The 17961-nt window shown below is 35.0% G+C and overlaps 1 protein-coding gene across 5 annotated transcripts in view; it reads left to right on the top strand.

Moving 5' to 3' along the window:
• Positions 1-70: 70 nt before the first annotated feature.
• The window catches only part of KANSL1L (KAT8 regulatory NSL complex subunit 1 like), a 144663-nt gene continuing 126772 nt past the window's right edge, over positions 71-17961 (top strand). For 3 of the 5 annotated variants that reach the window (XR_005203127.1, XM_017546792.2, XM_037745099.1), the window contains exons 1-2: positions 84-323; positions 16743-17832. Coding sequence is in view for 4 of the 5 variants with exons in the window: in XM_017546792.2 (XP_017402281.1) it covers positions 16772-17832 (1061 nt within the window). In the remaining variant the exon portion in view is untranslated. Of the gene's footprint in view, positions 324-16742; positions 17833-17961 lie in introns of all 5 variants that reach the window. The other 2 variants (XM_017546795.2, XM_017546793.2) reach the window with 2 other exon arrangements.

Below are 17961 nucleotides of genomic sequence, written 5' to 3'. Positions count from 1 at the left end.
CTTCATTTGCATGGCGCTGCCCCTCCCCCGTTGCCATTGGCCGGCGCTGGGCCCCGCCCACTGCTCCTTTACCGCGGCAGGGTTCCGTCCCCCCGAGCCGCCCGGAGCTGCGGGCAGCGGGCAGACTGTTAAACCGCGGTGGCGGCAGCAGCAGCGGCGGCGGCGGCGACGGCGGCCGGGGCGGGAACGAGGCGCTCTCTGGAGAAGAGTCAGCGGTGCCCCGGGTGGGGGAGGCGGGCGGGCAGCTAGAGATCACCTCAGCAGCCCCCACCACGGCCGGACCGAAGGTGCGGCGGTCGAGGGGAGCCAGGGCGCCCCAGCAGGCGAGTGGCCGGCGTCTCAGCGGTGGGATGAGGGGGGTGGGTCTCCCCTTTCGGGGACGGCGGCAGCCCGGGGAGGAGAGAAGACTGCCGGGTGGACTTGCGGGTCAGGCGACCGACCGGCAGCCCCTTCGCTCCCCGAATCCTCTGGGCTGCTGGACTCCGGCCTCGGCAAGTGATCGCGCTCTAGGGCAGGGGTCTGACCGCAGCCAAATTTAAACGGCTAAACCTAACAGCCTTGGCAGATGGGGAGGGAAGGGGTCGAGGGAGGGGTGGGGGTGGACCTATACGCCGGTCACGTGGGGGGAGGGGCTTGGCAGACCTCCCTTTTGTTTTGGCTGGCGCGTGCGCAGAAGGCAGAACACGTGGTTTCCTGTACCCGCCCCTTGCCTCATCGACTGAGCCTCACCCAATGCGGGTGTGGTGATGGCTTTTTGGAGGCAGCTCTGAGGCGGAGCAGTCTGGATTTGCAGAGACCCTCATTTATTTTACGCTTTCTTTCAGGAAAACGTAGATTTAGGCTTTAGAATTAGATGGGATAGAGCAGAATTTAGGGAGTTATTGAGGGATGGTGCTGCCAAGTTTGTGCTACTTGGGTGTGCTGAGAAAGGGACCGGCCTTGCTGGAAAAAGTGAGAATGCTTGGTGTTTGGTAGCAAGAAATACCAGGCATTATCCTGGCCGTTTCAGAAACCACAGGAAAGGAAGAGGCTGGCTCTGCAGCCGGGAGGGCAGGCGGATGGACGTACTTGTCATGTTTTCTTCATATTCTGGGAAAATCAGTTTTTGTTTGTTTGTTTGAACTGTGGTAAGCACATTCCATTTTTGATTCCCCAGACTTCAGGACAGTCATGTTCTGGTGAGGTTTAAGAGATAAGCTCTCTTCGTCTTTAGCCAGTTTGCTTAACTTCATCTGAGTTTGGGTCAGTAAGTTTTTAAACATTGCTAGATGGGGCAGATTTGTTAGCCTCAAAACCTAAGTGAAATGTTTGAGCACTGCAGACAAAACTGGCTGTTTCTGACTAGGAAAAAGTAGCTCTAAAAATAATTAAGTATTGAGAAAGAGGTTTAGCAGTGAGTGGTCTGCCTTACCCGTTCTTAACTAGTCATTTTCTTGGGTTAGTCACCTCTCTGATCTCAAATTTGTTTCCTTTTGTAAAGTTTCATAATATGATCTCAGCCTTAAGAGATTGTAAGACAGATGAAATACCCCTTATTAGTAAAAGTGATTCGAAATCTCTACCAACAGTGACAAAAATAACCAAGTAGTATTATTTTTATAACAAAAGTCAATTTTTTAAAAGCCTATATGCTGGGGAAATACAATGAATTACTCATGAATAGATGTTTGATTATCTTTAAAATCTGTTGTAACCATTATCTTTGGTTCTCCCTCAGTTTCCACCTTAATTAGATCAATATCAGCGCCTGCTCCCATTTCCTCATGGTTTCAATCTACATAGATTATTATTCTCTCCTGCAAACTCTCTGGAGTAATTTTTTATGTGAAACTTAGTAATTCAGGCCAATCTCTCACATTGACTTTTAAGATTTACATTTTAATTTTGTTTCATGATATGTGCCTTTGCAAATAACAATTATTTTGTTAAATCTTATTTATTATAAAGTGATTTGGAAAAAAGATTTGTGTAAATAAGAAAATAAAAATATTGCCTACTTTAAATATTTTTGTGTGCATATATGTGTATTTTTCCTGAAACTGAGATCATATGGTATTTTCATTTAACTCAGACATTCCCGTATCATGAAATATTCTGTGAAAAAAATATTTTTAATAGCTGCTTAACATTTATGTAACTAGCGTATTTTAGATTTTTCTTATTGGCAGATATTTGGGATGTTTCTAGTTTTGCTAGTGTGCATTTCACTACAGACAATATTCTTTTACATAAATCTTTGAAATCCCCACCCCATTAGATTTGTAGAAGAGGAGTTACCGGACCAGAGTCTGTTTTTGTTGTTTGTTCTGTGTTTGTGTGTTTTTTAAGGCTCTTGTATCACCAAATTCCTTTACAGAATGTTGTACTGATTTACACTGATCTAGTGGTATGTGAGTGCTTCCCATTATGTCTTTGTTCATCACCTAGTATTAGGCTTTAAAATGTAAAAACCTTGCTTTAATTTGCATTTGAAATTTTTTCACTCTAATCCATGTTGTATCTATTTTATTTTTCTAACTTACTGTAAAGTGCCCGAGAGAAAGAAATATGTTTCATGTTTGACATGTTGCAAATCAGTTAGTGGGTGGTCAATAAATGCTTGCCAATTGGTTAATATTTATCTTTTTTAATCTGTGGAAGATCAGGAAATTGTCTTTTGCTTTTTGTTTTACTCAGTTTACTAGTACATTGTTAGTAATATACTATTATTGTTGGATTCATAACTTTGAGTACTTCTTCATTTAGGTGAGGCCTCGGTGATCTTATCACACTTGTCTACTATAAGATCCGTTAAATTCCCATAGCCCAACTGCTGCATTATCCAAGAGCTTCATCCAATTTTGATGCCATTTATCATGATACCTTAGACTATTTCATTTCCTTCGCTCATTCACCTGTCTTCTATGGAATTAATGTAAAGGTTTCATTGATCAATGTAGTTTCACTTGCAGCTTTTTCTGTATTTGACAAGAAATTATGCTTGCTGTCTAAAATTCCTTTATTATTGAGATTGTTATTGGTAGCTCACCTGTTATTGCCTATAGTATCCTTTATGCTCTTTAATATATCACATAAATCTTATATATAATACGTGATTCTTGTTTTCATTATTTTTTCATGTATTCAGATATCTCTTCATATCCTTATTTTGTCTATACAGTATTAGATGATAGCTGAAGGAGGCAGAGAGCTGCTTTCTTCAGGTATAGAATTGTGCTTAGGATTGTTTACTGATTGGGTTCATCAAGATACAAACAGAAAGGATTGGGGCTGCTTGCAACAGAAGTGACAGTTATTGGGCACTTAGCAACCAATTTGCTAATTTTAAAGCATATCATCTCATATCTCTATCCTTAAAGCTGATACTGCATTATAGTACTTTAATGGAATATTTTGCATCATGATGACCCTGAATCATAAATACAATCTTACATTAGTTTTAGTATGTTCCATTTAGAAAGACAAGGAAGATATATAATTTCCAATAGATTTCTACCTTTTTTTCTTTTAAATGTTATTTTATAGGAACTTTTCACTGAACTGTGTTCCTTATTCCTTAATCATGTGGGATAAACACCCAGCAAATGTTAATAAAAGTGGTACTATTGAACTTGTCAGTAGATAGTCCATAATAAAAATCTGAAGACTATTCATAATGGAAATTTTAAATACTTGATGTTATTTTTACATTCTTAGTACTAGTTCTATATAGATGTGAAATTTTATTAATAATATTGAGACTGTTAATATTTGAAAAATATGAACTTTTTATTTGTTTATTATAATATTGAGGCTTTGTTTCCAGTCCAATCAGACAAAGAATTCTCAAGTATGTTACTTTTATTAAAACAAATCTTTATTTGGCCATAAGTCATTAATCAGTGTTTATTCATGTGAAGTTAAATTGAAGCCAAAATATATAGACCGAGCAAATGTGTGCATTTTTCCATGTAAATTTCTGGATCCAAGTTGATATACACAGAAAAAAAAATGACTTCATTTATATTCCTATGAGTCATGCACTTATCACTGAAAAGTAATAATTCTACTTGAAGTATGATCTGTTTGATGTGTTATGTAGCCATTCAAGTGGCTTTATCTTTAATTAAATTCCTTTAGTCTTCAAAGAGAATTCCTTTTTAGGCATAGTTTTCAAAGTGGAAGAAGTTCTAGCTTATAAAACATCATTGAATATGAAGTACTGAGCTGACTGAATCCTAGTCATGCCAATTACTGCAGCATTTTCTGCAGTTAATTGAGGATTCCTATAAAGTGGCATGAAGAAATCTTGAAAACATAACACTGTATTTTGTATCCCTACCTTTCATTAATTCCTGTATATTTGAGGAATAAAACTGTACCAGTGTGAGCTCATTCTTTTTTGTTTGTTTAATTGGACTTTTTCCTGTTACAATTAAGAAGTTTGGAATCCTCATATATTTTCTATTTATTTTTTAATTATTGTAGAGACAGTGTCTCTCAGTCACCCAGGCTGGAGTGCAGTGGCACAACTGCATTTCTGGAGTCCCCTTATATTTTAGTAATAATGTTTAAAAGGACTTCTCCTATTTTACTAAAAGAATTCGTCTTTTTTCTACTCTTTCTTCCTGTAATTAGCCTAGGTTAGCTATATGAAACATTTAGGTCACAAGTGTGGAAATAATTTAATATTTGACCCTATTTCAGGGTTCTCTCCTCTCAAAATAATGTGAGTAGTCTTTTCACTTTATTTTAGTATTAAGTATAAATCTGCTGTCTTTCTGGTACTTTTTTCCTAGTTTGTTTCATTGCTCTGCATGTAAGAGAACTGGGATTATCCAGATTCTAGTTAAAAGAGTAAATTTAATGTTCAGGGCAGATTTGGATAGGATATTTTCCATGCCATATATGGAATATATGTATGCATTCTGGAATATAAATCAGAATCTGGAGCAGTATTTTAGGGGCCAGGAATTCCGATTTGGTCTTTAATCTTTAATTTAGATTCTCAGGAGGAAGAGTGGTTCTTACATAGATTATTGTTTTCAACTCTGAGCATAGAGATTAGATTATCAATTTTTAAATTTTTCTTTAGAAAGTTTGTCAAAAATTATTTGGAATATGTGACCTACATATTAGTTTGTAAAGGTCTGATTATTAACTGTCTAGACCAACTCAGTAACTAATTGACTTGGTAATTATCTCACTGTCTACATGCAGCTTTTGAGGATAACGGCTTTTACTATGTTTCATGATGTCCAAGGGATCAGATTGCATTTAATTAATCCTAATTTTATAAATATGTGTGATTTATAAATCTTTCAGAATACAGATTAAGCCCCTAATGGAAAGTCTGGAGACAACAGACAAGGTTTTTTATTTGTAGTACAGTAGTCCATCTTTATTTTTGGGTTGTATGCTCCCAGATCCCCAGTGGTGCCTGAAACCTCAGATAGTATTGAACCTTAGATATACTTTATTTTTTTCTAACCATACATACATATGATCATGTTTAACTTATAAATTAGGCATAGTAAAAGATTAGCAACAACAGTAGTAGAACAATTATAAATGAAAGTTAGGTGAATGTGCTCTCCTTGCTGTCTCTCAGAATATTGTATTGTACTGTATTCACCTGTTTTTGGACTGCCAGTTGACCACAGGTAACTGAAACCATGGAAGTGAAACAGCTGATAAGGGGAGACCACCGTCATATGATTTCAGAACAATTGATAGTAACTCATGCTTTCCTTAATTAACAGTAAATGTTCTTTGGATTAAACTGTAGACCCAAAATTAGAATTTATGGTATAGATTTAACTTTATAGTCTACTCATTGTTTTTAATCATATTAATTTAATTGTATTTATAATAATTTGAGAGCAACAAATGCCTTAATTCACAGTGATTGTTCTTTGGATTAAATTGTAGTCTGAATATTAGAATTTATTGTATAGATTTAACTTTACAATCCCCCCATTGTTTTTTATCAGATTAATTTTATGTATAACAAATTTAGTATAACCAAAACAACAAAAAAATTGATTCTAATTTTAAAAAAAGTGTTTATTATTTAAAGTCATAAGCTTTGTCTTGTCTTACTGAAATTCTCTCTGGTGGTTTTTTAATGAGACTAAGAAAAACGGAGATACACTGAGATCAGAATCGCTTACTGGAGGATTATTTGCTTGGTGGACTATCTATAACAGCTTATGACAGACTGGTTTTGGTTTTTTTGTTTGTTTTGCCATCCATAACATTTCTGGGCTGCTGATGTGCTAAGAAATTTTTTTTTTTTTTAGTTGAATTGGAATGTAAGTTGAAAATTCTGTTGTAAAAACATAAAAGTAAAATTAATACCCAAGAAACACTATTGGATTAGATTATCTAGAACTGTTGCCTGTTGACATAATCAAGATTATGTATCTAGTTATTTCTTTGAAAGAGTACTGATATATTTTCATATCTTACATTTTGCTGCTTCTTAAATTCTGTAAGCTTGATATTTTAGTTTCTGTATGTTGTGACAAAAAAATTGTATTCTTTTTTTCCAGTTTTGCTCTTTCCATGCTCTTTGAAGTTCTGTATCGTTAGACTAAATTCTTTTAGAAAAGGGACCTATTGTGCCTAAGTATCTTGGGTGTTTATGAAAGAAATCATCAAAGATGATGATGGTGGTGCCTGGAGTAATAAAGTATTTTAGTAACTGTAGAGACATTTCTTAGATTTAGCAAGGATCCAAATACTCCTGCCCAATTATGTGTATAATTAGAAACCAAATTTTTATAGGAAGATCAAGGTGCTTTTTAGAAAGCTATTTGAGGATTTCTTTTCTGTAAAGTTTCTTTATAGCCTAGAATACTATAGGTGCCTGAGAATATTGAACAATATATTTGGCCAAAAAAATTGGGGGACTGAAATATAGTAGTTGATAGTTGATCCCTGGTTACTTAGGGGGACCATATACTATATACTTTTTTTTTTTCTTTTGAGACAGAGTCTTGCTCTGTCACCCAGGCTGGAGTGCAGTGATGCAATCTTGGCTCACTGCAACCTTTGCCTCCCAGTTTCAAGCAATTCTGCCTCAGCTTCCCAAGTAGCTGGGATTAGGTGTATGCTACCACACCCAGCTAATTTTTGTATTTTTAGTAGAGATGGGGTTTTGCCAGGCTGGTCTCGAACTCCTGACCTCAGGTGATCCACCCACCTTGTCCTCTGGAAGTGCTGGGATTACAGACATGAGCCGTCGTGCCCAGCCATATACTTTATACTTTGTGCTGTTTAGTGCAGTAGTTTCTAACTGTATGTGACTATTGAGCACTTGAAATACGGGTATTCCCACATTGAGATGATGCTAAATATAAAATAAACACGGGATTTTGAAGACTTGGCACACATATAGAGGAATAGAAAATATCTCATCGAGATTTTTTTATTGATTAAATGTTGATATATGATATTTTCTATGTATTGGATGAAATTAAATTTAATTTTTTCCTGTTTCTTTTAAAAATATGTCTAGTAGCAAGTTTAAAATCACATATGTAGCCACGTCATATTTCTGTTGGACAGTTACATTCTATACTAATATTTCCTAAATTTTTTGCCTTAAGACTCCTTTACAATATCTCATGAACCTTCTTCCTTGAAATTTTAAAATAATTTTACCATTTTAGGTAGTATTTATTCAAGAAATATTTATTATGAGCCTCCTATGTGCCATAAAATATTCTAGAATATCACGATGAGTGAACGCATAACACCTGCCTTTGTGTAGCTTTTGATCTATTGTGGGAAAATATGTGATGAAGTAATTTCTAGTAAAAATTTGTAAATGGACTACTATTTGTTATAAGTATACTATTATTGTATACAATTTCATGTAATATAATTTTATACAGTGCTTCATTTATCAAGTGATAGTTTGGTGTTCTCTGAGCTTCCTAGATCTGTGGTTTGGTGTCTGACATTAATTTGGAGAAATTCTTACTCATTATTGTTTCAAGTATTTTTTCTTTTTCTCTTCTCCTTCTGGTATTCTCATTATGCATGTGTTACACCATTTATAAGTATCCCACAGTTCTTGGTTGGATATTTTATTCTTCCGCAACCCCCCTGCCATCTTTGTTCACATTCCTTTTTAGTTTTGGAGGTTTCTATTTATACACCTTCCTTAGTGCTTAGTGCTATTTTCTTCTGCTACATCCAGCCTACTACTAAGCCCATCAAAGACATTATTTCTGTTGCAGTGTTTTTGATTTCTAGCATTTCTTTTTTATTCTTCATTAGAGTTTCCATCTCTCTCCTTACATTACCTGTCTTTTGGTGCATGTTGTCTGTTTTTTCCATTAGAGGCCTTAGCATATTCATCATAGTTGTTTTAAATTCCTGGTCTGGTAATTCTAACATCCTTGCCATATCTAAATCTGGTTCTGATGCTTGCTGTTTCTTCAAACTATGTTTTTTGCCTTTTAGTATGACTTGTAGTTTTCTGTTGAAAGCTGAGCATGGTGTCCTGAGTAAAAGGAACTCTAGTAAATAGGCTTTTAGTAAGATGTGAAGGTAGAAAAGATGTTCCATATTCCAGTGATAAGGGCTGTCTTTTAGTGAGCCTGTGCCCCTGGGCTGTGAACTTCACTGTGCTTCTCAGTTTTTCCTATGTTTAGGTGGGATAGGATGGCTAGAGGCTGCTGGAGTTGGGTATTTAGTTTGTATGTAACTTTTTTAAAGCAAGACTTTTCAGTACACTCCTTAAAAAGTAATATTGTTCACTTTGCTATCTTCATCTTTCTCGACCTCTCTAGCATTTGACAGACCCGATCAGATCATGCTATACACTTTTAAACACTTTGGTATCTTGATTTCTTATACTTCTGAATTTTTTCCTATCTCACTCATGATCTTTTCAGCTTTTTTTAAGGGTTCTTCCTCTTTTGCAGCTCCTCTTCCTTTGCTCAAGCAAATGTGAGTAAACTCTCAGGTTTTGCCCTGGACTCCTTTCTCTTCGTTGCTTATACCCACTCCCTAGGGTAAATACTATTTATATGCCAGTGACTCTGCAAAATAACCTCTCTATTTATGAATTCTTGCTTGAACTCCAGACTTGTCTTTATGGCTGTTTCCATTTGGATGTTTGGTAGGCACTTAAAAGTAACATATCCCAAACACAAGTTTTTATTTTTTTCTCCTTTAACTTTCTGTCTCCCCAAGTCTGCCCCTTTTCAGAAAATAGCACCACTGACCACCCAGTTACTCAAGCTAAAAACCTAGGTATCATCCTTGACTACTTCCTTTCCCTTAATTCCTGTGAAGTCTTTGTCAAACGTTGTTGGCTGTGTCTTGAAACATGTTGTTTAATTTTTTTATTTTTATTGATATATAGATAGATAGATATAGATACAGATATATTTAAAATAGAGACAGAATCTCACTGTATTACACAGGCTGGTCTCAAACTCCTGGGCTCAAGTGATCCTCCCACCTTGGCTTCCCAGAATACTGGGATCACAGACATGTGATGAGCCACCATGAACAGCAATCGTGTACCCTGTAAATATATATATACCTTCTTTGTACCCACAAAAATTAACATAAAAATTTGAAATTTTTTTTATGCTTTTAAAAATATTTCTTCTTATTCATGTTGCCTTTAACAAATTGTCCAGTATGTGTATAAATGAAATAATACCTAACAAAACATAAAAATTTAAACCTGTATCATGGTCAAACCCACTATTCAACATTAATTTGAATGACAAACTGTGACTTTCGGTAATATGTACATCTAATTTCTACTAACTCCTGAACACATTATCTTCTGAATATATATGTCAGAGGTTTCCATCAGTTGTTTTAAATGATTATTTTTAAAAGTTTATTTAGTATTTAATTTTTAGGAAGTCCAGTTTAGCTGCTTTTTATGAATAATGCTTTTGGTGTCATATCTCAAAAAAATCTTTGCTTAAAGCAGTGTCATAAACATTTTTTCTCATACTTTTTCTAGAAGTTATATAGTTATAGGTTTACATTTAGGGTCACGATTCGTTCTGATAGATCTGAGACCATTTTTATATAAGTTATGAAATATGTATTCAGGTTCTTTTTTTTTTTTTTTTGGCCTATGGATGTCCAATTAGTCTAGAATGATATGATTTAAAAAACTAGGCTTTATACATTTAATTGCCTTGGTGTCTTTGTCAAAATAATCAGGCTGGGCATGGTGGCTAATGCCTGTAATCCCAGCACTTTGGGAGACTGAGGTGGGTGGATCACCTGAGGTCAGGCTAAGACCAGCCTGGCCAACATGGTGAAATCCCATCTCTACAAGAATATAAAAATTAGCCAGGTATGATGGCAGGTACTTGTAATACCAGCTACCCGGGAGGCTGAGGCGGGAGAATCTCTTGAACCCAGGAGGCAGAGGTTGCAGCAAGCCAAGATTGCACCATTGCACTCCAGTCTAGGCGACAGAGTGAGACTCCATCTCAAAAAAAAAAAAAAATCAGTAGACCACATGTGTGTGTGTCTGTTCCTGAGCTCTGTTCTTTCTATTGATATGTTCATCCTTTTGCTAATGCCACACTGTCTTGGCTACTATAAATTGGTAAGTAGTGTGAATCTTTCAACTTTGTTCTTTTCCAAATTGTTTTGGCTATTCTGGTTCCTTTAACTTTCATATAAATATTTGAATCAACTTGTAGGTATCAGCAAAACATTCTGCCAAGATATTGTGTTTAACTTATAAATCAGTTTGATGAGAATTAGCATCATAACAATATTGAATAGTTTAATCTATGAACATAGTGTAATGCACTATTTAATAATAATAATTGATATTATTATGGGTATTTTGTATTTTTCAGTATAAAGATCATGTGCATCATCTTTTGTTTAGATTTATACCACAGCATTTTGCAGGTGTTGGAATTATTACTATTTAAAAATTTCTATTTCTAGTTTTTCATTTCTAGCATATAGAAATATAAATGAGTTTTGTATGTTGACCTTATGTTGGCTGCCTTATTAAATTCATTAGTGGTGGAGTCAGTAGATTCCTTAGGATTTTCTATGTAGAAAATTACGTCATCTGTGAATAGAGACAGTTTTACTTACTTTCTAATCTGTATGCTTTTTACTTCTTTTTTCTCTTACCCTACAGCACTAACTAGGCCCTCCAATATAACATTGAATATGAGTGGTGAAAAATGTCTACCTTGCCTCATTCCTAGTTTGAGGGCAAAAACATTCAGCCTTTCACCATTAATTATGATGTGAGCTATAGGCATTTGTGTAGATGTTTTTTATCAGATTAAAGAAATTTCCTCTCCTTCCTAATTTGCTGAGTTTTTCTCTTGAATTGATATTGAATTTTGTTAAACGCCTTTTCTCCATTTATTGAGATCATATGTTTTTCTTTAGTTTTTTGATACTGTAAATTCTAGTTATTGTTTTCTTTAATGTTGGACCAGTCTTGTGTTCATGAAATAAGCCATTCTTGAACATATTACCCTTTTTATATATTGTTGTTTTGTACATTAAAAAATAATAATTGAAATATGTGTTGTTACTACTTACGACTATCAAAATCCTGAAATGCCTTTAAATATCATGACCAATTCATTCATGAATTTAGTCAACAAGTACATGATAATTACTGTGTGCCAGGCATTATTCTAGTGCTGGAGACTATAACATTGAGTTCTTGCACTTAAAGTATATTCTTTCCTATAATGTAATATAATGTCAGGTAGCAATAGTGCTATGAAGGGCAATAAAGCAATGTAAGGGAATGGAGAGTCAAGAAACAAGAGGCTGAAGCTATTTTAAATATACTGGTTAGGGAAGGACTCTCTGATGATGTAACCTCAGAGCAGAAACATAAATGAAGTGAGGGAGCCAGCCATTTTATTTGTAAATAATTGTTTCAGGCTGAGAGAAGAGCAAACACAAAGTTCCTGTGTCAGAGACTTGCTTAGTGTGTTTCAAATACAGCATAGAGGCCAGTGTTTCTGGAGTGTAGTAATTCATGGAAAGAGTTGTAGAAGGCAGAGTAGTCACGGACCTGATAATGTAGGATTTTGTAGGCTATGGTAAGGACAACTTTGGATTTTAAATATACTGGCAACCACTCATTTTCTCATTAGATATTTGTTGGACATCTTCTGTATGTCAGATAGTTTTGCATGTTGAGGATACAGTGGTTAATAAAACTGTTAAAAAATCCAAGACTTTGTAGAGCTTAGAAGTGCTAGTAATAAGTGTAGTTGTTGATGTAATATGGAGGTCATCAGAAGTGGTAGTTTAGAATATTCAGTTGGGAAATCTTGTTATATAAAATGATTATATATCTAGATAATTTAACTAATTGGAAGAAATGTACTTACATTTTAGGCTGAAAGTATACTGAACATAATTTAATCTTTTTTATTTATAGGAGACATAGCTGTTTTCATTAGTTTCTTTTGATTGCAAAGTAGAGAGACTTATTTAGGCTAGGTTTTTTTGTTTGTTTGTTTTTTATAAGCATACACTTGGAAATAGAGTATAAAAGGACTTCATGAAAATCCCAGAATAAGAGCTATGATATGTCCGGGCCTTTCATAGACTAGAGCTTAAAAGTCTTCATATCCAAATGTATTCATTATTTATTACTGTGTAATATATTACCCCCAAATTTAGTGGCTTAAATTACATGTTATTTCATAGTTTCTGTGGGTCAAGAATCTAGGCATGTAAGCTTAGCTGGGTGCCTCTTGCTCAAGGTCTCTCATAAGGCTGTTGTTAACCAAGATGTTGGCTAGAGCAACAGTTATCTCAAGGCATTACTGTGAAGGATCTGTTTCTCAGATCACTCACATAGTTGCTGGTAAGCCTCAGATACTTTGCTGTATGTTGGTTGGAGACATCATTTCTTTACCATGTGGGTCTTTCCTGCTCACAACATGGCAGCTGGCTTCCCTGAATAAGAGAGGGTGGCCAGGTGGAAGCCACAGCCAATCTGATCTCAGAAGTCATCTCATCACCTGTGCTATGTTTTTTTTAGAAGTGAGTCAGTAAATCCATTCCTTAATCTAGTAAAGGATTATACACGGGCATGAATACTAAGAGGGTGGGGATTATTAAGGTCATTTTGGAAGCTGCCTATCATACAAGTAAGCCCTGGAGATCTCACCAGAGATTTTGTATATATGTTTTTTTCTAGTTCTCTACCATAAATGGGCCTTAGCAACTTTTAATCTTTGCATTTTTCCCTTTCTCTTTTTGCTATGAATTGTATTTATTAACTACTAATCTGCATATTTGGGCTTTTCTTTGTTTGTTTTGAAACAGAGTCTCACTCTGTTACTCAAGCTGGAGTGCAGTGGCATGATCATTTTTTTGGTAAAGACTGGATTTCACCATGTGGCCCAGGCTGATCTCAAACTCCTGGGGCGCAAACAATCTACCTGCTTCAGCCTCTCAAAGTGCTGGGATTATAGGCATGAGCCACTGTGCCCAGCCTTGTGTATCTTTTTTTTCATTTTTTTATTTTTTTAATTTGAGACAATGTCATGCTCCATTGCCCAGGCTGGAGGGCAGTGTTGCAATCACAGTTCATTGCAGCCTCAACATCCAGGCTCAAGTGATTTTCCTGCCTCAGCCTCTCAAGTAGCCGGGACAGCTGGCACATGTCACCATGCCTAGCAAATGTTTTACTATTTGTAGAGAAGTGGTTTCCCTATGTTGCCCAGCCTGGTCTCAAACTCCTGGGCTCAAGCAGTCCTTCCACCTTGACTTTCCGAAGTGCTCGGATTACAGGTATGAGCCACTGCACCTGGCATCTTTTCTCTACTTGTTATATTTAGCTTTCCTGTACCTCTATCCCAGGACTAAGATGAGCTCTCCTGCCTTGTGATATTTCACCTTTTGCCCCTGCTGCTAACTAGTTTGATTATATTCATAGTACTCCGTTCAAACTTTTGAGAGGGACAGGTGTATGTTGTGGAAGATAAAATTTAGTATCTTTTGAATATTGCTATAACATCAACAAGAACTGCGATTAAAGCAGTTTCCCTCAAAGAAAAATGTAGACACTAAATACTATTTTGAGCGTTTATTGATTAAAAGGTATAGGTCTTTGAGTTGGTCAAGTAACGACTTGAATCTTGGAAGAAATTTCCTAATGCTAGCTTGTTTCAGAATTGATTTTCTATTTTCATAAGTGTATAAACTGAAAAAGATTTTTTTTTTTTTGCATTTAGGATAAATAGAAATCTATTTGCTTATTTTTGAGGCATTATATAAAAGTATATAAATTTTGAGACATACAGAATTTGTTGGAAACATAGAAATCTACATGTTTTTGAGACATTATGCAATAAAGTATATACATAAAAAGGCAAACATCTGTAATTTTTTCTTTTTCTTTTTCTTTTTTTTTTTAAGACAGGCCTTCACCATGTTGGTCAGGCTGGTCTTGAACTTCCGACCTCAGGTGATCCGCCCGCCTTGGCCTCCAAAGTGCTTGGATTATAGGTGTGAACCACCATGCCCGGCCAATTTTTTCATCCAGTATTAACAACCATTAACATTTATTCATTTTGCATTTAGTCTTTTCCCCTCAAGTAATAAGATTTTGTAGTTAAAATGCAAATCCCCTTAAACTATCACTTTTAGTTCTGTTTCCTGGAATTTACTTGATGCAACTACTGTTACAAGTTTGGTAGGTATTTTTCTGGTTCACTTTTTATTCTTGCAAACAGACACATATGTATACATATATATGGTGCGGTTTTGTGTTAGTATTATATTTATATGGTATATATTTATATGGTACTATGCTATATATATTTTAGTGTTCTTTTTTCTTTTTAACTTGATATTATTTTAAAGGTCTTTCCATATTGATACTTTGTCATTCTTTTTTAACTGCAATATAGTATTCCATCACATTTTATTAATTTTATTATCTACTTTGTTATTGTTAGACATCTTGATTGTTTTGAAAGGATGTTTTGCTGTTACAAACATTGCTCTTTGGTACCTGTGACAAACACATTTTCTACATTGTGGTCCAATTATTGAACCAATTTATGATCCCAATAGATATGAGAAATCTTATTTACTCACATCTCATATATGTGATGTTTTCAGACTAAAAACATTTTTATCAATTTGGTAATTGGAAAACGGGGCTCTTGCTTTTTAATCTATATTCCCCTCATTACTATTATGATTTTGTGTTTAATGACCATTTGGATGTCATCATCTGTGAAATGCCTGACTGCTCTATCTTTTGCTCATTTGTAGGAATTCCTCCTGCAATCTTGATACTGATATTTGTCTGAAATATATATATATATAAATTTATAAATATATATATTTCAGAAATATATATATATACATATATATGTTGCAAATATTTTCTCTTATTCTCTGATTTGCTTGTAACTCTTTTTTATTATTACATAGAAATTGTTGTGCTTTTATTTTCTTCTTGATCATTTTTGTTAGACTTTGTAAAGAATCAGCTTTTGGTTTGTGTCTTTAAGTAGGAATAAAGGAAGTAGAGTTATAACTAGCACTTGGGGACATACACTATGAGAGTGTGTCCATTTAAATGTCTATCAACTATTTGTTGAAACATTGCATATCAAGACTACAAAATAATAGGTATTTTTAAAAAGTTATAATTGGTAATGATGTAAAATTATTTTACTAACTATTCAAACCTCATAATTTTTAATGGTACTGGATTGCCTTTTTCTGTGAATCATTATATAGTTTTATACTTTTGATAATATGCAGTGAAATTTGTTTAATTATGGGATTTATCTTTAGTGGTTTTCTGGCACTGTCTCCGCTATTTTCTAGGCAGGAATAATGCCTTCTGATGCATATCCATTCCTGAAAAGGGTAAAATTGCAGATATATTTTCAGGAGATAATGCATATTAGGCAAGTTTTTACTGTCACATCTTTTTAACAGCTGTGAAGTTATATGTTTTTGTTTTTAGTTCTGTTCAGGCAGGTCTTCTTTTTTTTTTTTTTTTTTTTTTTTTTTTTTTTTTTTTTTTTTTTTTTTTTTTTTTTTTTTTTTTTTTTNCCTCCACCACCATGCCCGGCTAATTTTTAATTTTTTAGTAGAGACAGGGTTTCACCATGTTGGCCAGGCTGATCTCGAACTCCTGACCTCAGGTGATCCACTCACCTCAGTATCCCAAAGTAAGTACTGGGATATCCCAAAGTAAGTACAGGCATGAGCCACCATGTACAGCCTCACTTAGGTCCTCTTACACGTTATTTATTATATTTTAGTTCTTGTTATTAATAGCGTTCAAATAGTGAAGATTAAATTCAGAAATAGAAGTTTAAAGCAATTTATTATATTTTATAAAGATAAGTAATCCTTATTTTTAGCTGAAAGTATGCAATTGAGTCACATTTTAAATTGTTATTACCAGATTCTAGGTTGGAATTTTTTTTCTTTTGACTGTTACTAAATGTCAAAAAATGGAATTCCGAGATGTAATTACATCCACAAATATTTTGAACACCTACTGTGTACTAGCAATATGTAGCTTTAATCGGAGTTTTGGCTATTAGGCCCCCAGTCAGAGTGAAGAATAGCTTAATCTTGTTGAAGTAATGTTGGGAGTTGGCGGATGAAGGAATTTTGTTTCTTTCATGTTTTAATCAGAAACATCGAAAATGTTGCCCTAAGAAAAAAGTATAAACATAAAATTTTTTCTAGATATTTAACCATTTATTTTTACATTATTTTAGGTTTCCAATAATTATCTACAGGAATCGCCATGACCCCAGCTCTGAGGGAGGCAACAGCAAAGGGTATCAACTTTTCATGTTTGCCAAGTACCATGGAGTCTGACAAGATGCTCTGCGTGGAAAGTCCAAGAACTGTAGATGAAAAGCTGAAGGGAGACACTTTTTCTCAGATGCTTGGATTTCCGACTCCAGAACACACTCTTAATACTAATTTTGTGAATTTAAAACATTTTGGCTCCCCTCAGTCTTCAAAACATTACCAGACCGTTTTTTTAATGAGTTCTAATTCTACATTAAATAAATATAATGAGAATTATAAACAAAAGAAATTAGGGGAGCCCAGTTGCAATAAGCTGAAAAACATACTGTATAATGGCAGCAACATTCAGCTCAGTAAAATCTGTCTTTCTCATTCTGAAGAGTTCATCAAAAAGGAACCTCTATCAGATACCACAGGCCAGTGCATGAAAGATGTACAAATTATTTTGGATTCAAAGATAACCAAAGACACTAATGTAGATAAAATACAACTGCAAAACTGTAAATGGTTTCAAGAGAATGCACTTTTGGATAAAGTTACTGATGCTGAGATTAAAAAGAGTTTTTTGCACTGTGCTCAAAAGAAAATTGTACCTGGCCACTCAGATATGCCTATTAGTTCTTCAGCTGCTGAAAAAGAGGAGGAAGTAAATGCTCGTTTACTTCATTGTGTAAGCAAACAGAAAATTTTACTTAGCCAGGCTAGAAGAACTCAGAAACATTTGCAGATGCTCCTGGCAAGGCATGTTGTTAAGCACTGTGGTCAGCAGATGAAATTTTCTATGAAACAGCAACTCCCCAAAATGAAGACCTTTAACAGTTTCCCTAAATGCACTGAAATTAAGCCAGAAGTTACACTGACTGCAGAGAATAAATTGTGGGATGATACAAAAAATGGCTTTGCACAGTGTACAGCTGCGGAAATCCAAAGATTTGCATTGTCTGCGACAGGGCTGTTGTCTCATGTTGAAGAGGGTTTGGATTCCGATGCAACTGATAGCAGCTCTGATGACGATTTGGATGAATATACCATTAGAAAAAATGTGGCAGTGTAAGTGCAAAATTATTATTAGACTATTTTCTGTTCCATATATAGTAGCAATTATCTTAGTTTCCAGGTATGTTGACAAGAAATAGATTTTCTAAAATCTTAATGCCATATATATATATATATATATAT

Source organism: Cebus imitator, unplaced genomic scaffold, assembly GCF_001604975.1.
Source record: "Cebus imitator isolate Cc_AM_T3 unplaced genomic scaffold, Cebus_imitator-1.0 Scaffold191, whole genome shotgun sequence".
NCBI classification, from domain to species: Eukaryota; Metazoa; Chordata; class Mammalia; order Primates; family Cebidae; genus Cebus; species Cebus imitator.
This window is presented reverse-complemented; position numbering and strand designations above follow the sequence as displayed.